The 27,250-nt window shown below is 35.6% G+C and overlaps 3 protein-coding genes across 3 annotated transcripts; all 3 read left to right on the top strand.

The window, feature by feature from the left end:
• The first annotated feature begins 333 nt into the window (after nt 1–333).
• Nucleotides 334–2,968, top strand: LOC132904354 (uncharacterized). Its single transcript, XM_060954433.1, has 5 exons — nt 334–454; nt 1,283–1,482; nt 1,908–2,093; nt 2,310–2,514; nt 2,799–2,968. The coding sequence occupies exons 1-5, from the start codon at nt 445–447 to the stop codon at nt 2,966–2,968; spliced, it is 771 nt and encodes a 256-aa protein (XP_060810416.1). The 5' UTR covers nt 334–444.
• Nucleotides 2,969–3,574: 606 nt separating this feature from the next.
• Nucleotides 3,575–7,960, top strand: LOC132901883 (venom serine carboxypeptidase-like). The gene is made up of 8 exons (XM_060944942.1): nt 3,575–3,684; nt 4,159–4,709; nt 4,848–4,960; nt 5,422–5,592; nt 5,788–5,955; nt 6,202–6,461; nt 6,917–7,045; nt 7,446–7,960. The coding sequence occupies exons 1-8, from the start codon at nt 3,647–3,649 to the stop codon at nt 7,645–7,647; spliced, it is 1,632 nt and encodes a 543-aa protein (XP_060800925.1). The 5' UTR covers nt 3,575–3,646; the 3' UTR covers nt 7,648–7,960.
• Nucleotides 7,961–8,691: 731 nt separating this feature from the next.
• LOC106143604 (uncharacterized) lies at nt 8,692–26,945 on the top strand. Its single transcript, XM_060954430.1, has 17 exons — nt 8,692–8,985; nt 9,763–10,076; nt 11,070–11,179; nt 11,623–11,799; nt 12,141–12,305; nt 13,038–13,300; nt 14,150–14,281; nt 14,563–15,015; nt 22,081–22,248; nt 23,138–23,387; nt 23,615–23,789; nt 24,037–24,149; nt 24,586–24,753; nt 25,051–25,218; nt 25,512–25,771; nt 26,200–26,328; nt 26,718–26,945. Exons 1-17 carry the CDS (start codon nt 8,948–8,950, stop codon nt 26,905–26,907), a joined length of 3,273 nt encoding a protein of 1,090 aa, XP_060810413.1. The 5' UTR covers nt 8,692–8,947; the 3' UTR covers nt 26,908–26,945.
• The last annotated feature ends 305 nt before the right edge of the window (nt 26,946–27,250 follow it).

Below are 27,250 nucleotides of genomic sequence, written 5' to 3'. Positions count from 1 at the left end.
AGTCCTAATTAACAAATGTACCATCCACAATCCTAGCTTTAATCCCGCTTGCATCCATATCTCTCCGTAGAGGAGCCCAGGAACCATCTGTGATCAGTTGATCACGAACGTTTAGAGCTACCTAAATAAAGCGGCTTCCAATTTCGCTGCATCGCTGGAAAGTCAAGTGCTAGGTTTGAATTGATCGCTAGTTGCGCGCGCATCATCTCCTGTCTCCTTCTACGTCACGCAGCCTTTTTCAGCCTTTATTCCTTTTAAACGTTATTATATTATGCTCTTTGTCACCAGTCGTGATTGTAATCTCGATAATACACCGATATTATTCCGATAAAACTGAATTTCGTGGGCAGATATTGTAAAGTATATTAAAGAAAAGTTTTCGTTATGCGTAGTGAAGTTCAGTTTTAAGTAGATATTTTTTTTGAAACAAGAATATTAGGAGATATGGAAACAGGTTAGTGTAAAAATAAAACTAGCTCTTTGCCTGGGTCCTGTATATATATTGTGTATGTATATAATTGAAAATATAAGCAATTACCCTTCTTTAAGATATACCGCTCATTCAGAGTTTGTCTATTAAAAATTAACAAATAATGCTTTTCTCATAATATAAGTTGAGATAGTTAAAATGGTTTAATCATTTGTTGATATAGAACATTTAAACGCCCTTGATATCAAACTGGAAAGCTCACTTATTCTCTATCTAAATTAATTTTATCACCCTATTGTAATTATCGCAGCAAAATTTCTTCCTAGTATAGAAGTCTAAATAATAAATAATGTACATACATATATCACGTCTTTATCCTGTTCGGGGTAGACAGAGCTACTACTCTCCAATAGACTTGGCTTTTCAAGCCACGTTCAGCACAATTCAGATTCCGTAAGCCATTGACGTACTATAAGTAAGCCTGATCCACAATTTATTTGATTTTTCTAAAATGAGAAGTTCAACAGGAAATCTGAGGAAATATTCGTAGAACTGCGTAGCAGTCGTAGCAATCGTAGCGTCCGTCCGTAGAACTTCGTAGCTTATATTGTCTCCTGTGTTCAACGGTTAAACATTTGAATGTTATGAATTTGTTATACAGATACTAGCTTGCGACAAATGAAACATTTTTACCGATTTCACAAAATGATGTTTATTATTTATTCATTGAACGTTTTTATTGTAAACCATTCTACGTGTTTATTATTTTTTACCTACTCTTATCATACTTGTGAATAATATCGAAATTTTCGTGAACATCTTTAAAATTATCCTAATTTATTTTCCTCTCAGATTATAAGTCTCGAAAGCAAGTAAATATTGACCAAATGCAGGCGTTGATAGGTTTTCTTAAAGAACACCCAGAGTTAGCTAAAGGCTTGATAAGAGGTAGAAGGGGCAAGCTTCATACCCTGAAATTGTGGAATCTCTGTGCCAAGAAACTTAATCTTATCCAGAATGGAGCTGTTAAGGATGGGAAGGGATGGTCAAAGGTAAGTACCATTACTGTAACGGAATATACGCCTACTTGTAAATGGAATGATTTTATACTATAAAAGTCGTGCACTTGTATTTCGTTGTTTGGGTCATATTTGTTGCGTTAGAAACAAAATTTACGATTTTTCTTTCAACCTGCACGGCAAAGCGATGCATTATTTCTAAAACATTAGGAGGTAAATAAAAGTTAGTAGTTTTAATTTCCATCATTAAGCCATACAGCTAAACGTGGCATTTCAGTCTTTTCTGTCTATGTCTATCGCTCTGGCTCGCGGGGTTTAAAGATTTGAAATTTAGCATGTAGGGTCCTTAGTTGCTCTAGGAGAAGATTTCCGCAATTCCCGAGGAATTGACTTTTTGTGCGAACGTACTCTATTCACTATATATAAAAGAGATTTCAACTTGTTTTTTAACCTTTCAGTATTGGTGTGACTGGAAGTACAGGGTTCGCAGGAGGACTTTGGAGTTGAAGGCTGCTAAGGACAGCAATCGCCCTCCACCTGATGGAGTCACGCCTCTGTCCTATTTGGAAGAAGATATACTGGATATTATCGGAGAAACCAATGTGGAAGGAGTCATCATTAAATGTGACCCTTTGGGCGATGGGGTAAGTAACCGTTTTCATTCTTCCGTACAAATTTGTATAAGCACATTAATAGCAATTGATAAAGTGAAAGGCTTTAATGAGTAAATAACGGTAATTTGCAATCGTGTAGAAGTTAAAGCAACGAAATTAGGTGTTGAATCCTTCAAAAAATTTTAAGCCACAATTTTTGATAGCATGTTAATACAATAAAAATCTTTATTTTTAAAATCATTTCAGGATACAGATAATGAACCAGAATCAAACGATGTCAATGTATCAGTTAGTCAGGTTCCACAGCCATCAATCAACCAAACGAAATCTTCTAGAGTTCGTAAAAGGCGACATTCTTCATTGGATATCTTTGATGTGGATGACAATATAGTTAGCAGTTCACCTGAAATTAAACCAAAGGTTATGAAGAAAGAAAATACCAATAACACAGGTATGATATAAAAACTCGGAGTAAGAGAACCTTTTTGGGATAACCTGCACATTCAGGCAACTGTATATGTTGTACCTACACTTGTCTGAATTCTGATGTTAGCTAGGTTAGTTGTTTTGAAAATTATCTTTTCAAAAATTTTGATCTTACTTAAATCAAAGACATCGACTTTCCATGACAAGGGTGGTTGTACTTGTAACACTTTACATGCAAGCACACATCTTTTAGGCGAGATTTTATATTTATGTTACACTGCCTAAAACCAATACATTATATTGTTATAGATATGGATGAAGAAACTTCGGAGTTCCTACGCTTAGAACGGCAAAAATTAGACAATAGTAAAAAAATGTGCGAAACTATACAAGCGATGGCCTCAGAGATAACTAGGCTGGCGGATGTTATGACTCATATTAGAGATGTTTTGATTAATGGCAGAGTTAATATAGCATGAAATTTTAATTAAAATGCGATATCTGCAAAATAATACCCCCATATGAGGTCATGTTCTATCATTTGAGATAAGAAACGTATATTTTGACGTACGGATGGTTGTGAAACAAACTCAATTTTTAAATCATGTAATAAAATTTAACTATTTTAAGTACAATAATCAGTTTGTCATTTTATTATTAGATTTCCTCAGGTCCAGTCGGGGCCAAAAGTACATCATTATCAAGTTAGTAATAATAGTAGATATAATAAATAAGTATGAACGGCCTTTCAAATATTAAGTAGTTATAGTGAAAATAGTGGGATATTTTATTTACAGTTACAGAATAAATGTTTTCTCTTTACTCAATTCTGAAGTCATTAATCTTAAAGCTATTTCATCGAAGCTTATAATTAAGTCTACAGCAAAGCAACAGACTGGTTCTACAGTTGTCTAATCAGACTTACAACAAAACGAGGTTGATGCACTTATAAATTTTATTTCATTCATACAATAATTAATAAACGGTGGGGAATTCGTTGAGCGTGTAGCGATTAAGACGTAACGGGATCACCGGTTCAAATTGATAGCAGTAGATATGTGCGTACTTGTTCTACGATAGCTGGCAGTGATCAAAACAATCTTCGGCTATCTGCCTGCTTCAGAATATGTGGTGTGATTTGAAGAACAACTTGGAATATGAATGCTGTGATATGTGCAGTTTGTCTCATAGTGAGGTAAGTTAAGTGAAGTTATAATTTTAATGATAAGTATAAGGATTATTTGAAAAATAAGTAAAGATAAATAAGAATTCTTTGTTTAGTTGCTCTCACGACCGTGAGTCTGGGTCAGTTCTTACATTTGCGGCGTATTTAGCTTCTACCTTACATCTATATTAAACGTTGCAATTTATTAATTGTATTTTAAGACATATAGATTAAAAGGCAATTTATAACGTGGATTGTTATCACCAAGTATTTTGTAACTAAACTGAACTTAAATTCTTAATACTGAACAATAAACAATTAATGATAAACAAACACTTGTTCTACCTAAAGATAATTATGCAATTATGTAATCTGAATTTATTTGTACCTTAATAAATAAATAAAAATAGTGAATAAAAGTTCGTGAATTACCTTAAAGTTAAAAGCACATTGCAAAAGCTAAACTATCATCATTAGGAATTATCGTTTTAACTTCTGTTACAGTGTGTATGGAAGAGTTGCTGTAGTCGAAGAAAAACTGTCGGATATATCTGAAAATTTAATTATAGATGATAAACTTTTAGAAATTGAAAGTACAACTGATCAACCGAAAGTATTAGCAAAGAATGATAAAACGGACCTTTGCCTTGATGTTAATTCTATAAATAATACAATAAATGAGACAACGGCGGAACAGTTAGCGTGTTTGTATAAACTGCTCAATTCAACAGTTATTAATTTAAATGAAACAAAAACTGATAATGGTGTTGCTTTGATTTTAACACCTCTTATAGAAGCTGGTAATATTGAAGAAGCTCGTAACGCAAGTAAAGTTGATCCAGAACAATTTCTAGGCTTGGAGAGCTACTCAGGATTTTTTACGGTGAACAAAACGTACAACTCGAATCTGTTCTTTTGGTACTTCCCCGTGGAAAATAAGCCAGTGAATGAAACGCCATGGGTTATATGGCTACAGGGAGGGCCAGGAGCCTCAAGTCTGACTGGTCTATTCGACGAGATTGGCCCATTGACAGTTGAAAACGGGCGTATAGCACGTAAGTTTTATATTTCAATAGTTTTTATTCATAAATTGTCAAGCGTTAACCTTTTCTTTGGCAAATTTTAGTTTAGTTTACAGACCGAAAGAATACCTAATGACATACGAAAAATGTAGACTTTATACATCTTTTCAGGCAACCGTTACTCTTGGCTACAGAATCACTCGCTTGTGTTCATTGACAATCCCGTGGGAACAGGCTTCAGTTTCACTGATCATCCAGATGGGTTCACTCAAGACAGCACTACGGTACGCATTTGATATTTTTGAGTTTTTTTATAAGGTATATATATAAGACGAGTAGCGTTTTCGGTTCATTCTGTCTCGGGTCGGATTAAAGTATAAAAAATCGTGTACAATTGTATATTGATTTAATTGATTTTAAACTTTCGCGTTGCGTTATACTATTTATTAATACTACAGGTATTTATCGCGCACGTGAGTTGCTCGGTGACCACGGACCATTGTAACATCATGATTCGAAACGGCGGAAATAAAATAGGGTGCGTTATGTGCGCGTTAAACCTGTAGTATTTATTTATAGTATATTGACTTTACTGCAAACCGTATGTGAGGCATACGGTTAAAACAGTTAAATTTGTATTAAATCCTCTAGGTGTGTCTAATCTACAGGTGTTATTTTTTATATGTACTTGGTACCTTTTATTATTTTTTACTAAATACTTATCATAACTTTTTATCATTTTCAGTATGGTCATCACCTCTACACAGCCTTCAAGCAGTTCATCCTGGTGTTCCCTGAGCTGAAGTCAGCTCCATTGTTCGTGGCGGGCGAGTCCTACGCTGGGAAGTACGTGCCGGCATTGGCTGCGGAGATCCATACGCATATGGATGAAACAGATGGCAAAGTTAAAATGGAAGTGAGTTAAGACAGTAATGAAAATTTAGATACCTTCATTCTTCCTTTTCACTAGTCTTTATTTAATCATAATTTTAGTCTGACTGCATTCTTTATCATCGACGCCACAGAGCTCGAGAGTTTGTTTGTTTATCTCTATTATAATTGGTTCCTTCCTTTTTTGTATGTTCTAATTTAGATCAGTAAAATTTCCCAGGGTATGATGATCGGCAACGCATACGTGGAACCGTCAATGATATCTCAACTAGCCAAGCCGTTTTACCACTTCGGGCTCTTAGTAAAGGAACAACTGGACATCGTGAAGCCTTTGGTCGACGCTTTCCACGAAGACATTGCTGCGAATAGGAGCATCGAAGCTAAAGAGGTGTAAATATGCAAGATTTTCAGCTTAGAAACAAACATCTCGTAAAAGCAAATAAAAATGACCCGAATATTTTTTTGGATAATTTTTATCCAACATTGCCTGTATCTTACTCGTTCTTACAAAATTATGTTTTATAATGGATCTCTCCTCCTATTTCCTATATTTTAGTCGTATTTAGACAGCTTTCTTGACAAGGACCAGGTTCATCCATAATGCTTCAATATTAAAATTAATATTATCCTCCAGAAATTCACAGGCCTCATTACGATCTTGCTGTTCCTCACGCATCAGAAGCAAGGCTACAACTTCCTGAAAGACGACATCTCAGCGGGGCACTACTCCTCCTACCTCGAACAGAGTGTTGTGAGGAAGGCTCTTCATGTAGGAGATATAGGGTTCAGTTTCGTCAACATGACTGTGAATTCCAGATTGGCGCCAGACTTTTTGAGCAATGCTCGTCCGAAGTTTGAGATGCTGTTGGACCATTACAGGGTGCTTACTTATTGGTGAGTCGGCCATTTAGAATAGTTAGTAGGCCATTTAGGGTGGTGATATATTATTAAACGAAACTTCCTGTCCTTTTTAACCTTTTTCATACCACAGAAATTAAATTAAAATAACACTTTCGGATTTCTATTCCAAATTGCATAACCATTGAACAGTTATTAAAAAAAATGTACGGTAGCTTTAAACAAACATTGCAATTTAATTTCAGTACACAGATTAGTATGATCCAATGTGATCTTTACCCAGGTTACCCTGTGTCTTTAAACAAACATTGCAATTTAATTTCAGTACACAGATTAGTATGATCCAATGTGATCTTTACCCAGGTTACCCTGTGTCACTCTGCTGTAAGTAGCTGAACTCATCCTTGGATCGTGGCTATAGGATAGGCTAACCCCGGGTCCTTTCCAGGAAGACAAACGCCAAGATTTTTATGATAGTGCTTGAATTTCAGCGGTCAGCTCGACCAGATGCTACCCTGCGCATACACATCAGAGAGCTACCGGCAGTGGAAGTGGAAGCATTCGCAGGAATTCCTAGACGCCACCCGGTATCCATATATTTACAACAAGAAACTGGCCGGGTAGGTGCTACTTTTAATTTATCACAACTGTTGCTTCAACTGTTGTCACAAATGGACTAACGATTAATTTCTGTACTCAGATCTATATTACAGTCCTAGTATCTTATTTTAGAACCAAAATAATCTTGTAGCGGTATATAAGTTCTTGCTGGTACATTGCTGCATTCGATATTTTTAATAATACTTATTTGGCCACTGCTGGCGCCAGATTTAATTTGAGTCAGTAGTTGTGGCTCTGATTAGACATATGTCAGTCACCTTTGTCTGTATCTGCTTGACCTGATTGTATATTGATTGAATAATGTAACGAAAGCTGAATATTTCAATGTCATTTAATAACAGAAAAATCTAAGACGAATGAAATGGGAAATGATTAATCAAAACAAGTATCCTTTTACAGCTACCACAAAACGGGTGGTGGGTTGACCGAGGTTTTAATTCGTGGTGCTGGTCACATGGCGCCTATGGACAAGCCTGGAGCAACCCAGGAGCTGGTCTCTCGATGGACCCACCAGCAGCCACTCAGTTCCGGCTTCGGTGTACTCGAAGGCTCCTTCGTACAAGAGTTCATAAAGAACTATACTAATTCCATTTATTTATAGAAGTTAGAATAATAAATTATTTATTTGGTGATAAAAATACAAGTTAAGTAACAGTGAATAGTACAATATAGTACAAAGTTAGACCCCAACAAAATGACTCAGTTGTTGGTATTATTATGGTTCTTCTTTTTATTTTTGTACCTGCACATATAGTATACAACAGGCTGCAAATAAATCTGTTAAAACAAACTCAGTTATTAATGCGAGTTGTATTGTCAGTATGCAACTTTCATCAAATGACTGACAAGATTACTGCGCCACCCTACTTTAAGATAATAATTAAAGAATGTTACCATAGGAATGTTATTAGAACACTTGAACACTGTAATTAATATATATTTTTAATACATTCTTTTATTCAATAAAACTATCTTTATTTTTTAAATTTATTTAGTAAGTATCCTCAATTCCTTACCTTAAGTGAATTCTGTATGATGCTCGGCATTTCAGATCAGCACCTATCCATCTTTTGCATACTATTACATATTCATTTTACCAAATTGAACAACATTTTAATTTTTATTCACGTTTTCCTCCTAGGACCAATTGATAGACATGGTGTAAATAATGACCATAATACCACTAATATTTGCTTCTTCATTTATTCAGAGAGAGTCATTACAAGGATTTCTTATGTAAGTATAGCTCCAGTATAGGTTTATATCCCTTGCGGGATAGTCATGTGTACTACTGTAGGTATGCAATTCAGATTCAAATACTAACAGGTTGCTAGCTCATCGCTTACAAGAAGAATCCCAAATTTATTAGCTTAACCTTATTTACCTTATATCTACGACATCCCTTGGGAAAGATATGGAGTGGTTCTATTTTCAAGTATCGGAAACCACACGACATAGCATAGCACAACTAAAAATATGATAAATCAGCAAATTCTCATTACCCAAGGTGAAATAGCTTTGGTTTGTTTTCTGATAACCAGCCAGCTGTTTCTCATGTGTGTGCCATGGTGAGTCACAGGTAGCCGGCTATAATGTCAAGTTTGGGTGTGTGTTTGTATGGCTACACATTACCACACGACCGGCACACAAGCCAAAGGCCACACGAATGCGAGCCGTGACGACAAACCGCTTTAACGCAGTCTGTTTTTATTGATACACTCGGAGGACGCGCGCCTTAGTGTAGCCCATACTTTAAATTAAAATCGCGTTTTCCTGCTATATTTATCGGTAATAGAATTGCCCTATATAAGGTGAAGATATGTGCAGTGTTATTCTATGATATTACAGAGCATTAAACTAGTAATTGTGTTATTTAGGTATAATATTGTGATTTGTTAAAAATGCATGTATTATATGTGGGAATTCATTTGTTTTGTTGGTAAGTTATAAGTTTTTTTTTATATAAAATGAGAATCAAATAAATTACAAGCAACAGCTTGTAAATTTATTTGATAAGCTTGTGTAATGTTATCTCCGTTGTTTATATACTCGTATTATCTATTTGCGGTTTCACCTTTAACTATAAATGCACTATCGCGTAACATTGAACAACCACATCATATTAATGTGTATAAATTTTACCGGCATTATATGTAATATACATATAACACAGCAAAAACTTTAAAAAACTGGCTCAAATTTAGTAGAAGTATATGTCGCATGATCAGTTTTGGAAATATTTTTTCGAAAATTTGCCCGAAAGTAAAACTTATTCCGAATCAATGAATGCAATATGCTATGTTTTTCAAAAATATCTTTTAGTTCCTCTACCCTCATCACTATCACATTCCGATCTATGATTTTTCCTTTTTTATGGATAACCCCAATATGATCACAATGTGTTTGTGTCAGGTGTCAAGGTCAGGGCCAGGAGGCCAAATCGAAAACTGTCGTCCAATCACTCCTCTTAGTCGCCTCCCACGAGATCCTTGTTCTATAACAATGGTATTATTCTAAATTTCCAAACAACAAAGACTTTTCTCATAGGTATCTTTGCGTGTTTCCAATGCTTCGGGGCTTGGGGTCCGCCACAATGCTTCCGGGGTTGGCTACCAAACGTATTTTGTTACCCCAGATAGTCTACAGACGTACTGGCCGTATCAGCGTAGGAAAATTCAATTTGTGCCTTATTAAGTATTAAATTTTACGGTTACAGGTTAATAATAGCATGGGCTGACGTGTCACCAGTATTCCTCTCTCAATATATCAAGAACAATGACACAGCTACTGGCAAAAACTTATCTCAGGTGGATCCTAAACAGTTTCTTGGTGTGAAGAGTTACTCAGGGTACATCACGGTGGATGAAGGGTTAGGGTCAAATCTCTTCTTCTGGTACTTCCCCGTCGCCGGCGCAGATGTCAGCACCACTCCCTTGATCATCTGGCTTCAGGGCGGCCCTGGTGGTACCAGCCTTGTGGGCGTGTTTCTAGAAATAGGACCTTTTGCTATTAACGCCACCGAGATTCAATGTAAGTAAAGGAATGCGCTGAATATTCACATTTGGGAATTTGTAAATTTTACATGATAACGTGTGCTTCTTTTAGGGATTAGCATGAAATAAATGCGTAGATATCATACTCTCTTTCTCTTGTAGAAAAATTGTGCTCAATTGTGGCCCTTTCGTGCCGATGTTTAACGAGTTATTTAAGGATCATGTATATACCTAATTAACTTGTTATCATTTTGTAATTATAGTTAGATTCAAAGAACGTGGTCAAAATTAGTAAATACATTTTTAATTTTATGTCTTTAGTACTTGATCTTTTCGATATAGTATGAAAGTCTACTTCATCTTTTCTTTTTATGAGTAACTCGTAAATTGTATAAAACCATACGAGTTGTCATTACTACTAAGTAGGTACAGAAAATATTGCATGTGGTGGTAAAAATAAAGATATTATCAGACAGCCAGACGACCGCAATAACTTTGCAAAATCATTTCACAAATGCAAACTTCTTTATATTTATTTACTATGCCTGTTGACCCCGAACTTTAATGCAAATAACTGATAATCTAATGTGCTGTGCATAGCTACACTAACGCTACGATATGACAGAGAGATTCAATGTTAAGTAGAATACAACTTATGAAAGTATTCTTGTTCTTAATTAGATTAGGAAAAAAATCCACCTCTTATTCTTTGATACGCTAACATTCTGAACAAACTATTTACCTATAATATACATCTATATGTTAACAATCTTAAAAGATAGGCAGTTAGATTTATCTCTCTTATTTCCACTGAACTTTTACTGTTGTAAACAACGTCTGATGAGATTGTAAGGTAAATAGCGTTTACATAATTAGAAGAATGCTACCCCGGAGAGTTTTCCTCATTATAAGGAAACCTGACACGCCGTAGTTTCTTAGCAAAGGGCGGGAAATTTCTTAGTATATCGGAAAAATAGACCAAGGACTGCCATTTGAAATTTATATACATTTACATATTTTCGTATTTCAGCTAGACCATCGACATGGGGACAAAATCATTCTCTTCTCTTCATAGACAACCCCGTGGGAAGCGGTCTTAGTTTCACCAAATCTGATGGTTACGCTAAAAATTTAGACACCGTAAGTATAATTAAAACAGATACCTAATAAATACTTAGGTCCTTGTTGATTTTGTTATTGCTTCTTCTGCACTGATGCCTTAGAAGAGACATTAAACTTTTAAGTAATTTATACATCAACTAGGTAGGTACCTAATGTTGTGAACCCAAAAGATTGACAATTACGCGATGTTCGAAATGTCTCATAATAATAAATACAAATTTTGAATTTGAAAGGGTACTTTTGGAGCTCTATCAAGCAATCCTTTAATGCAACCATGAAATGAAGCGACCTTTTTTATTCAATCTTTCCTAAAAGACTTAGGACCTTGTTGTCAGAGTTTGTTGTCCCTAGAAATGAAATTACGAATACAAAGCTCATTTAAATACCAATTTCTTTTTTTTTTATAGAGAGAACATGATGTGAACTATTTTTTTATTTAGATATATTTATTTAATTTCCAGTGTGCTGACCACCTATACAGTTTCCTGCAGCAGTTCTTGACTGTATTCCCGGAACTCCGGACTGCCCCGCTTTATATCGCCGGGGAATCCTACGCCGGCCGGTACGTGCCGGCTTTTGCCAAAAAAATCTTCGACCATAAGGAGACACGTGAGGGAGACAGGAAAATTAACTTGCAGGTAGATTTGCAAATAAACAAAGGAAATATTTTATGATTTTCCAATTGGACCCTCCATCACCCATGGCTTAGTTCTGTATTATTTACTGCGGAATAAGAAATGTTAGCGCGTCGTTTTTATCTATAACGCATTTAAGACACTCTGAACTCTGTTCTGCGTCTTCATCAAGCATAGGCATCATATTATGCTATAAATCATTCGTTTCTAGATAAGTTAATTAGTCCTAAAAATACAAGTTACTATAAAATTGTACATCAAACAAAGAACTGTCTGGACCTAACTAATAATTGATTATTTTGTTACTTAATCCTATAGAATTTCAAAAAATCTTTATGTTGCAGGGTCTGATAATGGGTAACCCTCTCTTCAATTATAAGGACTCAGCAAATGTGTCCCAGATATTCTACCATTGGGGCCTTATCGACCAACAGGGAGTTGGCGCCGTGAAGGAAATGCAGGATGCTTATATTGAGGCGATTAATAAGAATGCCAGCGATGCTCATTCAGTAAGTCCTAATCCTTTTTTAACCAGAGATTTAACGTATGGGTATAAATTACAAGAAAAATTGTCTTTTTTAACAGACTGCTAAAGTTATAATACCTATGTCTATATCGAAACCGAATTTTCTTGATTAAAAGAAAAGTTAAGGTTATCTAATTTCACTCTATCAAAAGTACACTTATTCTCATTTTATTGATTGTTTCTAACCAATCTATACTTATATTATAAAGCTGAAGAGATTGTTTGTTTAAACGCGCTTATCTCAGGAACTACTAGTGACGGCCTCTGTGGCTCAGCGGTAGTACGCTTGTCTGTGACAACAGAGGTCCCGGGTTCGAATCTCGGCCAGGGCATGATGAGAAAAGAACTTTTTCTGATTGGCCTGGGTCTTGGATGTTTATCTATATAAGTATTTATTATAAAATATAGTATCGTTGAGTTAGTATCTCGTAACACAAGTTTCGAACTTACTTCGAGGCTAACTCAATCAGTGTAATTTGTCCCGTATATATTTATATTTATATTTATTACTAGTATCCAATATATTAAAAAATAATATTCAATGTATTTAAGTAACTATATACCTATCTACAACAGGTATCAAGTTTTCCTGTATAAGGAATTCTCAGCCATAAGGAATTTTCTGCCATTCGAACCTTTGGACCAAACTGAGATGAACATATTTGATTTTTATAAAGCCAAGTACCTAATAAATTTCATTTCTATATTTTTGCAGCTTCGTGGCGACTTATTGGACGCGCTCCAAGATCTGTCTCTCCAACCCCAATTATTTAATGTTCTACAATACGAGGAGCTGGACACAAGCCGGTTCATTCAATACGTGAACACCAAGAACTTCAAGACAGCTGTCCATGGCATAGACAAAGAGATTGTGGTAGTGGATCGTGAGGTTCAGAGGTACTTGGTGGCGGATTTTCTTCTGAACTTGGATTCGACGATGGAATCCCTGTTGGAACACTGCAGAATACTTATATACTGGTAAGTTTTGGTGCTACTTGCCGCTTCGTCTCGAAAGAAACACCGTTTGCGTTTCACAACTAAATATAGCCTTATCCCATGAATGTTAGTTTTTGCAGTTAATCGCTACAGAGTCATTAATAAAAAAACTGTTCACCAGTTCAAATTTGAAAATATAAACACTAGCATTTTGTGTTAAAGTAATGTAACGACTCTAGATTACTTCGTTCGCTGGGCCTTCCTTACTGCCGTGACTAATATTTTCAAGGCAAAGTTTATGCGATAAGCCAAGGTTTGATTGCTATGCTGTTATTAACTTTATCGTCTTAAATTTAAGAGCTAACTCTTGTCGGTTAAATTAAATGGAACCTCTTCCACTTAACTCCATCGATTATGTTACCCGTCAAAAATTTAGAAATAGTGTATCTTCAACATGATAACTTAGATCAATTATTATCTAAGCGTGATAAGTGGGAGTAGTAATTATGATCACTGGAATGCACGACAAAAGTATTTTTTTTTAATTGTCGCTGTTTAGTTTATTCCGCTGCTTCTTATTTATTACCGTTTTAGAAGCGATAGTAGATAAAAATACGGGGTTGGATAGTAACTTTAGATACGCTTACCGCTATAAATGATACCTGTTATATCCAATTTCAAAATAAATCTATTCTATTCTAGTTAATTTCAGTAGTACCTAATTCTTTAACTTTTAGAGCACAGGCGTAATAACTCCACAGTTAGACGAGTAAGTCTTCAAATCGGTTTCATTTTACAGTCTTGACTCAATAAAGGATCCCGGTTTTATTTCAGTTCACCACTTGTGTGATCACTATTATTTAATTAATGTTATGATCCTGTTCTTCTCAGTGGACAGCTGGACTTGACCGAGCCGTGTGTACCGAACGCGGAGGCCCGTCGGAAGAACTGGCGGTGGAGCGGCCGGCCCAACTTCCTCAGTGCACATCGCAAGCCTTTGTGGATCTCCGATACTGTTGCTGGGTAATTTAAAGTTATTTTACTTAAAATAATTTTACGTAAATAGGGCCTCATTTTTCTTGGATAAGGAGACTTACTCAAAAATCAATTGATTCCACTGATTGGTGAAAGAAGTAAAGCAATTGGGCAAACTTTGCTAACGAGTAAATTAATCTAGCAAAATAATTTGAAAATTATTTCGCTAGTGTTATTTGTCTTTATAAGGAAAAAAGGTTAAAATCTAATTTTTTTGTCGGTAACTGCTAAGTCGGTGAAGATAAAGAAAGAATATTTTTATGTTACAGTTATTTCAAGAGTGGTGGCGGTCTTACAGAAGTTTTGGTCAACGGCGCCGGCCATCTTGTGCCTATAGACAAACCTAAAGAAGCCCAAGTTATGATATCATACTTCGTCAAAGGAAATGAATTACCTTCAAATTTTACTGAGCTAAATTTCAATGATGTTCCTGATTTAGATCTTGTAGTGCCAAGTAGTACAGAAACTACAGTTGTAAAAACACCTGATCCAAATAGTAGTACTCTTATCAATAAGACTGATACTAAAACGGACCCTAAAACTAATCTTACGTATACATATGTTAGTAATCCTTTGAATACGGTTAGTTGGGTTTTGAATGGTATTTTAATAACTTCTATTATTGTCTGTGGTATTTTATATGTGAGACATAAGAGAAGGTATCGTGATTACCTTCTCAATGATGAAGACTCACTTAATAATGCTGTGCTTACTATGTCATAGTCTGTGCGTTTCCATAAGTTTGTTTCGCCATAATTTAAATATTTTATCACGGGAGGAAGATAATAAAAACATAAGTACAATTTGGTGATGATATATGTTTATCTATTTTATTACGTATATTTGTAGGTCATATTTTAAACATATGTCCAAAAAAGCTTTGCTGACTATGTCGATTTTACGACTATCCACATAGCAATGCTTTTCTGAACTCATGCTTAAAATATGACATATAGAATTAATATGAAAAATTGTCGTGAATAGTGGAAAGTCCTAAAATAAGATAAAGTTCAATATATAAGTATCTAGTCGTCTTCCAGCATGTGCACTAGGTAAGCCTAGTGACGCCAAAGAAAAGATCTTCCTTACGAGTACTAAGTAGGAAAGGTTTCTCGAAACTGCTAAGAGCCGATACATGCCACAGGCAATAAAATTCTTATGTGATAATTATTTTTTTTTTTATTTTAAATACTTATTACGTGTCCTATTAGTACGAAATTGTAAAATATAAATATTTAAGTAAGTACCTACTATAAAACAAAATTAAATGTTAACTTGGTTGTGCGAGTTGTTAATGTATAAGGCTTAATAAATCAAAGAATACAATAACTTGTATGTAAGAAATACTGTTAATATTTTTTTATCTTTGATATTAAAGAATATTGGCAAAATAGCAAGTGCGTTTGATTAAAATATTGAATTTTATTATAAGATAAGTAATTACACAATAATAATATTTACTTACTGCATTACCAGAGTAAGCTTAAAGTACTAGTAATAAACTTTTTGCGGGCACTTATACCTGCTATTTGTATTCATCGTATTACCTAAGTAAACTTAATTTTATTGAAATTAACTTTTTGATGAATGATTCTACATTCTCGTAACTTATATATTCTTATTTTTACCTTTTGTTTTAATTAGGTCACAATGATAAGGTCTCATCATTACGAGTCTCATTATTATGTCTTGAATTGGTCTACAATATGCATTGAAGTAACTTCTATTTTATCCAAATTTTCTAGAACATTTTTGTTTGATTTTGTTTATTATGAATTTTCATATTAAAATCAATTAAATATTAAATGGCGATTGCCACGTACACCTCATCGGACTGCGCTCTCGATGAACCTGTCTACAATGTACTTGATGACGGGCGCGTTGTCCGCCGGCACCATATGCCCGGCGTGTCTAATTAGTGCCTCAGTTAGATTACCTCCACTTTTCTTATACCTGAAAGTATAAATTGTTTTTATATATTTTTGAAGCACAACGATGCGATTAGAGGACAAAATATCGTTCTAAGTGGCCTTAATATTTTGCAGCATGACATGCATAGTGCATTTAATAAAATTGTTTGTATTAGAAAGTACTCAGATCATAAAATCTGAGGTGAGGTGAGCTAAAGGTCTGAGGTAATTACAATTTACAGCACAACTAACAGGAAACGTGTAACGAAACCATACATACACACGAAGTGTTATTGGTGTGTAGTGTAGGTATGTGTAAGAAGTGTGTAAGCCCTAAGAATACTTACGCTTCAACATGACCATCAGATGAACGTATTCGTTTCCTCTTCGCGTTACGGTACTCCATGCTGCCATTCCATTGAAACAGCTCGATAGCCTGTTTGGTCAGGCTGTACGGCAATATTAGGTCCAGTTGCCCACTGTTTTAAAAAGAAAATAAGTTTGAAAGCTTCTGGACGAAAGAAATGCCTAGATACCTACTATTGTATCATACGTAAAAGATTGCCAATTAAGATGACCAGTTTGCCGAAAGAGGCAAACTCGGTGTCAAAGATCGGGATAATGATTCTCCCACAGTTCACCACTTTTGAAAGAGCGCCAATCCCCTATATAACCAATCTGTTCCACAATTCCGCACACGATAAACTTACATGGCTGTTAATTTGTAACATGGTGACTAATATAATTTATGTTATGGTAACACTGTCGTTAAGTTGAAGCAACACCTTTGTGTGTATACTATACGACTTTTTATCAGTCATGCTATGGTTAGGTATGTTATTCAAAATCTGGTACCCATAAATGTTTAAGTAAAGGTCTGATGGATTATTGTTACTTTGATACACCGTGAGATTTTCGGGATACAAGATACTACGTTACAGTAAGAAAGCTTAGCTCACTAAGTTGAGAGAGAGAGACACAGGGAAATAAAGTATGAAATTAATTCGCTAAAGAATAAATTAAAAGAAAATTGCAAATCGCAATAGAATAACAAGTAAGAAATCACCTGTAAATCAATACGTGATAGTGATTTAGAAGCTCTTCGACGAAAAGACTCGTAGTGTTCATGATGTCTGGCAACATTTTCTTGTAAACCAGTTGGTTATTTAATTCAAACGTAGCGTTGCCAACATGAATCCAGCTTCGCACGTTCTCTCTTTGTACAAAATGCTCAAACTCAGGAGCCTCATGGGAAGGACTCTTCATGAAGTTGTATATGCTCACTCCGCTTACCTTTTTTATGAATTCTATCGTTTCGTTAAATTTCTGTAAATACAACACCTTACCACAATAAATCACCAAGAACCGTGTAAAAGTATTGAGTTGCGGTTCGTGTTCCTTAAATATGTATGTGAGAATCAGCTGATATGACTTGGTGAAGTAAGCAAAAAAGTTGAAGATAAAAATATCTGTTATTATTCAAAATTATTGCGATAAACTTTAATTTTAAAACACAAATAAATATATAATAGAAAATATATAAATTACAACTGATTTACTTACATTCGAAGCGTCAATCATTTTCTTTTCATCAATGAGTCGTACAACTTGGTTTTCTAGTTTTTGCAATTCTTTCAAATCGTTATCCACAACAATACCAATTTCTTGACATAAGCTGCTGTACTTCATCATGTTTCGAGGGTCTATGAGAGCGTTACCCAATATTATACCCTGAAATTAAAAAAAAAAGTAGCGTGCTCGTCTTTCATAAGCACATTTCAAAATAGCGCAGGATGATTCACAATTCCAATCCTCCTGGCGTTAGTTGTAGTTAGTTAGGTCGTAGTTTTTACGTTACTACTAGTTACGACTTACCAGTTCGGATTCAAATTTGGAATGGGACGCTTTATAATTTGATTGCATAATCGTTCGAGTATTCATATAATATAGAGAGTTATGATAATGAAATTTTGCAAGAGTGATCTAATTTGTAAGGTATAGGAATGGGCATAGAAAATTCTTATGTAAAAAAAAAGTAAATGATCAATACATAAAAACAAAAAAGTGTGAATCACGATGGAAAAATATTGCCCCTGGTAGGTACACCCAGTTATTTTGAGTTGAATATGGGAAGACAAAATATCCTTGGTACAAAGGGTGAACCACTTGGTTGGAACTGGGGTAATTTTAATTGAGATTTTACTTTTTCATTAAAATATATCAGTTTTTACACTTACCTTTAAGCATATACGAAAGTTGTTCATTCGTCTATGAATCTGAATAGCCAGGGCAGGCACGTACTTGCCGGCGTAAGACTCGCCCGCCACGAACAAGGGCGCACGTTGCAGATCAGGAAACATCTTTATAAACTGCTCCAGGAATATGTATAATTGATCTCCAACCTAAAATCGATATGATAAGTACCTTTAAAATTGAAACCTTTAATATGTTGAGAATGCTCAAAGAATCTCGTGCCCAAATATTGCACCATAAAAATGAAACATACTTACAACACCAAAAGAGATAGAGAGATGATACTCGTACAATGTCTGATGATTATCGCTTGACACTATGTATATATATATTGTAATTTATGCATGAAATCACGGGAAAGGTTAATAAACTTGGGACTTGGTTTATATTGGTTTGATATTTTTGGGATGGGATTCTGATTGCCTTGAAATGTGACGACCATTAGCTCCGTCTTTCTCGCAAGGGACTTTTTATGGGTAATGTGAAAGTTTAGCGCTAAGTATATGGCAAGTTAAATTTGTGTTCTTCTAGCTTTTTCCCACTGTTGAGCAAAAGCCTCCGCTCCCTCAAATTAATATTAAATTTCATTTGCCCATAGTTAAATAATTATAAAGAAGTAATGTTAGCACTCACAGCGTCCTCATCAGATGGGTATCCCCGGTCGTCTTCAGTGAAGCTAAAGCCGGCGCCGACTGGGTTGTCGATGAAGAGCACGGAATAGTTGCTTGCCCATGTCACATCTCTTAATTTCACTAAAAAATTTAGTCTTTGTTACTTAATATTCAAGGCTTTGTAATCACAGTAGACAGAGCAAACAGTCATGAAAAGACTGATATGCCACGTTCATTCGTTTGGCTTAACGATAAAATTGAGATTCAAATAGTGACAGGTTGCCATTCGCCTAAAAGAAGAATCCCAATTTTATAAGCCTATCCCTTAGTCGCCTTTTACAACATCCATAGGAATGAGATGGAGTGGTCCTATTCTTTTTTTTTATTGGTGCCGGGAGCCACTCGGCACCGGATCGAATGAGCTAACTTATAATAAAATCAGAGATTTTTACAAGTTGATTTAATTAATATATTCTTGAGTGTGCAACTAAAACATATTTAGCTTCCACTGCAATGAGTACGAACCTTTCTTCATTAGACCAGGCTATATTTTACAAAATCAGTCAGTATGTTCGGCCTACTCTCATTAGTAAATTGCTAATCAAGCCTCTCCTCAACTCTACTAGAAAAAGAAATGTCAACACTTTCATTTTCATACAAGAAAATAATAAAGGTACTTAATTTATAATTGGCGCGGAATGGAGACAGTTTGACATTCCTGATAAAAGCTTTTTATACGAGTACCTGTGCCATGTTCTATCTCTAAAGGTCCTATCACATTAAAGAGTCCCATCAAAGATGTATATCCAGGGCCTCCTTGGAGCCAAATAATCCAGGGCGTTGTGTCTCTTCTTTCATGTAAAGGAAAGAACCAAAAGAAGAGATTTGAAGCATATTCTTCGTTCACTGTTATGAAACCGGAATGACTTTTGAGATCCAAGAAATGTTTTGATTTCACTGAAGACATCGATCTAGCTAATTCTGTCTCTCCTTTTTGGATAAGAGGTGTTAAGTACAGAGCTCTATTCGCTGGTTTACTTTCTGATGTTTGAACGCAAACATGGTACTCCGTAATAAGACATGAACTGAAAAATATGACAATGTAAGTTACACTGGAAAAAATATCAAAATAAAAACATATTATATACAAAGTATGTACTTAGTGATAAGAGTTTATAAAAAACGTTAGAATATCATTAATAACCATCATTAGCTCTACAGCAGAACCTTTAAATTGTTTCGAGACAATTGGCTCTGTCTGCAGCGCAAGGGATAAAGACGTGGTTATATGTAATCACGTTAAGAAAAGATTTTTTGAAAAGGATAAATAGGAACAAAGGTTGTTCCGAACTAGTGTCCCCAAATAAGACCAATCTTTCGTCTTAACAAACTATTCAACAAGCTGTTACATAGCATAAATAAATTGCAGCATAAATATTACTAAATAAGCAAGTACACTCCGAAAATGGAACAACAGTTAGATTATTCGAGATATAGCAAATTACTTTGCACTAAGTTGAAATGAAAAAAATCTAAGAAGCTTAAGATATAAAAGAACTTTTGATCACATTATTTACCTACGTAGGTATAACGATGATGTAGATATTCAAATTAAACTAACCAGAAGTACAGCAATGTTAACCTTGCCTCCATCTTCCAGAACAGATATTCTTAGATCTGTTTTGGGATTACCAGTTTAGGACTTAAACTTTGACTTTTGACCACCGATGAGAACTACGAAAGACTATTGTAATAGTAATATAAAATAAACAGCTAAACGTGTTATGACTTCTACCAGGCAATAAGTCTGTTGAGTATTTAGTTTAAATAAAAATGAAACAGAATCCTAATGCGGACGTGAACATTTAAGAAATTAGAAATGCTTTGATAACATTTATGCCTATGTATAGTGGTATTTAAATTGAAGGTCATATATTTTTTTATGGATATAGGTACTTAGCTCTATTTATAACATTTAATTTTAAATTTTTTCGTGATACTACTGTACTCTCAGAGCAATGACCAAACGGTTATAATAGAATTCAGAAATTATTATGGAAGGATATTGAACTCTTTACGATACCCATAGTATCTTGGTCATAAGTTTGCAACTGGTTTTCATATCGACTATTAGGACGCCTACTATCCACCTTTACTGCTAAGGAAATTTCCATAATTAACGTCAGGTAAATAGGTAGGTATTTTAATTTTTTTATTGCTTTTATACAGTCACACTTACTTATTTTCAAACTTCCTGTTTTTCTAGTGAAATTTATACAAAACTTTGGAATATAGGTTGTAGATTACTGTCAAGGCCTTAATTGATATGTATCGATCAACCTCCATAAATAAACATGATTTATGGTGGCACATAGGGAATACCGACCAAATTTAAGGAGCGTGAGAAAAACGGTTGCTATTTAATTTTGGTCGCGTGTGGCGGCTGTTTGGCGAAGCCGGTCACGTAGCAACTGTAACACGGATCACTGTGAATCCGATATTATATCAGGTATTATGAAGACAATCTTGATTAAGGATTTGAAGTGGAATTGAAAAAAAAACCTACAAAAGGTTTGCTGCAGCCTTATATCTGAACGCGGCCTTGCAGTCTTTTAGAGACTGTTGGCTCTGTTTGCCCCGTAAGGGTTTTAAATGTGATAATATCTATGTAGACGTGTAGTGTTTTAAAACAGAGATGAAGGAAAACTACTTCTTACTATGTTTTTGAAATTATATATGATTTTTGTTCTGACCTAAAGGTAGGTACTTAGCATAATATTTTATTAAAGCAGATTTCTTTAATTAAAGTCTCGCTTCTATCTAATCAATTATGTAATATGTGGAACTATAATTACTTTCGTAATAATAACATAAAAAGAAAGATTATTAGTGGCAGTAAGACACGAAAAATCCACTTCCTACTCCAAAAACTTCAAGGATAACAATCCGACCGAATTAAATCGTGAGAAAATACAAAACCATTATCTTGTATTTAGCCATTTACACCACGAAGTCGTGTATCATCGGTGTTTACTACGGCCATCCTAAATATAGAGCAAATCACAACCGCGGCCGTGCAAGAATCTATGGCGAATGTCCGACCGTGGGAGCGGGATTATGGTAAACAGGTCATTGGTACGCCGTACCTGTTCGCGGCGACTACAGGCTGTTTTGATTCTGTGTGATCGGAACAGGATCATCTTTACCTTTTAAAAAAAAATGAGATTTTTTTGTCTGTCGATTTAATAATGTATGTTTATGTTTATTTTTTGATTTCTTGATGAACAGGCGAGCTAAACTTTTCCACATGAAACGGGAAAATGATGTTTTCTATTATTAAATTGTGACAACTAAAGTTAGAATTTAATTGTAAACCAAACAAAATGTGTATCAGCTATTTTCTCTAAATGCGGATTGTAAAAGTCATTCAAGAGGAGGGCTTCTGTCTACCTCCCAAGGGTTAAAGACGTTATTATGTTTGTAACAATCTTTAAGTATTCTCATGTAAACAACATATATTAAAATGTTTTAATAGGTACTTAACAGACGTAAAAGAATTACCGTGCGAAAATGGAGTCCGAGAAATCAGCGCAGCCTGTACATAAGATCGAGATAAATCCAAGTTCAAGTGCAAAGCGAGAACCGGCATAGTATACAAGGTTCCCGAGACTAGCACCCCGGCAGTCCGCCGCTGAGGCCCAGGGGAACAGGACAGAACCAAAATGTTGCTTCTCTGGATCACTCTCATGTGAGTTCGTTCGTTTACTCATTGATAATTCAAATTTTCAAAGTTTCTTAGAAACTTTCTTAATAAGGGAAAAATATTAAAATCTTTAGACAGCATGTAAATAATCAAATATAATCTAAATTAAGCGCGTGCTTTATACCTGAGAAAGTTTAATAATTGGTTGGTTGGATTTGGTCATCTTCCGTAATTGCGTTGATGAGTCCATGAGTCATGCTGTTGAACATTTGTTAGTTAGTTTCAAAGCGGTTGTTTATTCTCTGCCTAACTTTCCAGGAAAAAAGTATACCTATTTTATGTATGTATGGTTTGTTTGTACCATCAGATGTGCTCACGCAGTTCTAAGCCGTGAGAGTCCCCCAGATTTACCTTCTGGAGAGGATCCTGAGCCCATCCTGACATTCATGGAGCGCACCTACAAGGCTGGTAGAGCGAGACAGACATACGACGCGGGGGAGCCTCTCCTTCTCACTCCTTTTATCGAGGCGAAGAAGCTGGAGGAAGGCAGGGAGGCCGCGGCGGTAGACTCGGATTACCTGCTGCCTGATATGGACAGCTATGCTGGATATTTGACGGTAGTTTTTTTAAATGTTTCAAACTTGCCTTCTGTTAGCATTTGTATTAGAGAATAATAAGGTTAACCATGGGTTGTTATACTCGAATTTTTCTTCCGGAAAATATTGTTAATTTGGCACAATTTACCCAATTTACCTATTTATTAATTTACCTATTTATTAATTTGTATAAGAATTTGGTTTTATCAAATTTTAATTAATTTTATTCCTTCCCCTTCCTTCCCCAGGTCAATAAGGAGTATAACGCCAACCTCTGGTTCTGGTACTTCCCCGTCGCCGACCAAAACGTCTCAGAGACACCCTTAATCCTGTGGCTGCAAGGAGGTCCAGGGGCCTCCTCATTATACGGTCTCTTTACCGAAATTGGACCTTTCTTCGTTACTGAGGACAAGACCTTGGAAGGTATAACAATTCCATACTTATCCATCATACTTCAAGCCTCAACATTATTTGAAACAAAGTCGCTCTTCGGGTGTGCCTGTTTGACGAATACCAGATCACGGCTAAGCTAAAGAGTTCAATTACATCCGAAAGCAATTCCTAGGCAGGCGGCAGTTTTTAAGGCGTTGGAGAGTATTTATTGCAACATTGGCTTATTCTGACATTGGGTCTATTTTGTGGATATAAATATATGTACTTTAACTTTCAGAGATCAAGTACTCATGGGGCAAGAACCACTCCCTGCTGTTTATCGACAACCCCGTGGGCACCGGGTTCAGCTTCACTGATGATGATCGGGGCTACGCTACCAACCAAACTACGGTAGGAATACTAACATATCAATCACGCCTTTATCCCTTACGAGGTATCACCCCGAACAGAGCCAACAGTTTCGAAAAGTGTAAAAACTGGAAGGCTACATTAGATTTTTAGTTTTTGTTTGAGCTCAGCTTACAATATTACAAAAAAATTATGAAAAAAATACATGCTTAAACCTTGACAAACGCAAGCAAATCAGATTTCTCAGAAATCACTTATCGTCGAACATCGAACTAATGTTTAAATCATGCTGCCACAATGCAAAATTGATTACATAACAATTTTAATATGAAATATCATCAGAAAATGGCAAACAGACAATTAGGTGTTAGGTATACTGATAATGAATACAAATTATTTGTTTAGTATCGTCATGAAATTAAAGAAGAAACTCAAACTACAAACTGAAGAAGTACCTTCTCGATTAATTTTTTAATAGATCGGCGAGAACTTATACGCGGCGCTTCAGCAGTTCATGACACTGTTCCCTGAACTTCGGAAAGCCCCTCTCATCGTGGCGGGGGAGTCCTACGCCGGGAAACACATCCCGTCCCTAGGGGTTCAGATACTGTGGCACAGGCATGACGATGAACCTATTAATTTGCAGGTACATTTCATTATATATAGGTATATTTTTTAAACGTTTTCCCTTCCTCTCTCCATAAATGTATGTCATGTCCATTATTTTTTTTATATATTAAATGTCTTGGAAAAAGACATCAACGAGTATTTTATAAACAAAACGAGTTAACAAGCATTCCTCAAGATTCACTCAAAACACAAAACAGTTATTTGTTTTTGCAACCACTACCACACTACGTAAGATTTTGGTCGGACTGACTGTTGCTAAAACTAATAATTATATACCTCCAATTATTGAATTATGGTACGCCATCTTTTCCAGGGTCTAGCAATCGGCAACGGCTTCACGGACCCCCTGACGCTGCAACGGTACAGCCACTTTGCCAGGGAGGTCGGTCTAGTGGACGATAAGGTGGCAGACACCATGAATGTTCTAGAAGGAGCCGTCGTCCAGTTCATTAAGGAAGGGGAGATGCTGAAAGCCTATGCGGTAAGAACTATATTCGAAAGCCAGATTAGTGCAAAGTTTTTATCCAAATTTGTAAATCCACAGTTTGAATTTATCACATTAGGGTAAACACTTGCCGTAATCTGGGCAATAAGAATTAGTTGTAACCATACGAGTATAAATCGGTTTAATATAGACAGTAGAAATGCCATAACTAACGGAAATTAAGGATTCACATTATCGAAGACTTCTTTAAAACAAGTTAAAGATATTTTATTGACTTTATAGCTTAATGAGCTATCAACAGTTTGATACTTATTTTCCCATCTTTTCAGTACTACAACTATCTCTTGCAACTGTTTCTATCCGAATCCCGCCTGTCAAACCTCTACAACTATCTAGATGACGACATCAGCCTGGAAGGCGCCTACAACGACTACCTTCAAACCACGGAGGTCCGCAAGGCTCTCCATGTTGGCAACACTAACTTCACGTCAATCGGAGTAGTGTACAGGAAACTGGTGCCTGATTTCATGAATAGTGCTAGGATGTGGCTGGAAGAGCTGCTAGAGAACTATAGGGTCATGCTTTACAAGTGAGTTTTGATAAGAAGGTTGTTTATTTGCAAAATATTTCGATTAGTGCTTCCATACCGAATCTGAAACTGTTCTCTGACGGTCTTTAAGTCCACGATGACATTATTTTTTTGTTTTCGAGTGATCGGGCGGCTGGACATAGTAGGAATCAAAGACGAAATGATCGTCAAATTATTCGAATACCTATGAACAGTCGGAGAACAATTTCGGACTCCTCTCTATTTCGACATAATTCATAGCTATTGGGGTCCCATCGCGATATATTTATTATTTTTCGATCTACGAAAGTCAAAACCATTTCATCAGTGTTTTTTTCTTTATTTACCATGTAAGAATGATAACGTGAACAGGTAGAATCCAATTACCTGTTATTTTAATTCGACTGTGTAACTACTCAAAGTGAGACATTTAATTTAATTTTTTTCAGTGGTCATCTCGACATAATTGTTGCATATCACCCTTCAGTGAACTCTTACAACAGTCTTTCCTTTAGTGGGACAGAAGAATTTAAGAAAACAAAGCGGTTACCTTGGTACCACGACGGCACTTTAGCAGGGTAAGCATTTTGTCCTTTATCTTTTCCAGGTATCTTTCTGTTTTCTGAAATATTTCAATCCAGAAATTATACGAAGCGACTTCCACCTGATTTCCGTGGCCCTGTTAAAGAGCCAAAACGTATTATTTATTCTCTTCGTCAATATCGTCGTTTCAATTCCTTAACTATACTCGATGATCCACTTCCAAATGATCAAATTCTTCATAATAACATTACCTGTATCGCTTTAGTGATATTTCGCGATGATAGCACTTTTATAAATCTTTGCTCCTAAATATTTTGGACTAAATCTGAATTATTTAAATTTTTTTATCAGTTTACCTAATATATTCTTTAATTATTTTATATTATTTGTTACTTACGTTGACGCTTTTCAACTGTTTTTGCAGTTACTACAAAGTAGCAGGCAACCTGACAGAGGTGATGATCCGCGGGGCAGGACACATGGTGCCCGCAGACAAGCCAGCAGCCTCCCTGGGTCTCATCTCGGCCTTCGCTCGGGACATCACGTTGGACGCGGACACTGGCTCCTTGGTTAACGTAGAACCTTCTAGACGCCGCCGCCTACCCGTCAAATAGGCTGGAGACAATTTTGCTACTGATATTTGTACCTTAATAAATAACGTAATCTTATTTAAATTTGTTGTTTTATTCCTAGAGTGTAAAAATAACATATTTACAATCAACTCATCCAAATTAGGTAGTCAGATCCTTGTCACAAGCGAAGAGAAAGCTGATTAGTTTATATAAGTTAGGTACTTACAAAATTACATTAGATATAATCTCGTCTTTATTCCTTATGGATAAGGCAGTCAGCCATAAGGAACGCCACGTTTAATTTTGTAATCAAAAAGCATTTGTTCAGAGTAATCTTTAGATAAATATATATATGAGTTCGCATATTGTCCATTTTAGTCCTGAG

The sequence above is a fragment of the Amyelois transitella genome, chromosome 2 (genome assembly GCF_032362555.1).
Source record: "Amyelois transitella isolate CPQ chromosome 2, ilAmyTran1.1, whole genome shotgun sequence".
NCBI classification, from domain to species: domain Eukaryota; kingdom Metazoa; phylum Arthropoda; class Insecta; order Lepidoptera; family Pyralidae; genus Amyelois; species Amyelois transitella.
This window is presented reverse-complemented; position numbering and strand designations above follow the sequence as displayed.

Excerpts from the sequence above, each read along its gene's own strand:
- LOC106143604 (XM_060954430.1), top strand. The coding sequence starts at position 8,948 with ATGCATGTATTATATGTGGGAATTCATTTGTTTTGTTG. Across the intron at positions 10,077-11,069 it reads TAACGCCACCGAGATTCAAT|CTAGACCATCGACATGGGGA; the intron begins GTAAGTAAAGGA and ends TTCGTATTTCAG. Across the intron at positions 26,329-26,717 it reads CACGACGGCACTTTAGCAGG|TTACTACAAAGTAGCAGGCA; the intron begins GTAAGCATTTTG and ends CTGTTTTTGCAG.
- LOC132901883 (XM_060944942.1), top strand. The coding sequence starts at position 3,647 with ATGAATGCTGTGATATGTGCAGTTTGTCTCATAGTGAG. Across the intron at positions 5,593-5,787 it reads ATGGCAAAGTTAAAATGGAA|GGTATGATGATCGGCAACGC; the intron begins GTGAGTTAAGAC and ends AAAATTTCCCAG. Across the intron at positions 5,956-6,201 it reads GGAGCATCGAAGCTAAAGAG|AAATTCACAGGCCTCATTAC; the intron begins GTGTAAATATGC and ends ATTATCCTCCAG.
- LOC132904354 (XM_060954433.1), top strand. Across the intron at positions 1,483-1,907 it reads ATGGGAAGGGATGGTCAAAG|TATTGGTGTGACTGGAAGTA; the intron begins GTAAGTACCATT and ends TTAACCTTTCAG. Across the intron at positions 2,515-2,798 it reads AGAAAATACCAATAACACAG|ATATGGATGAAGAAACTTCG; the intron begins GTATGATATAAA and ends ATATTGTTATAG.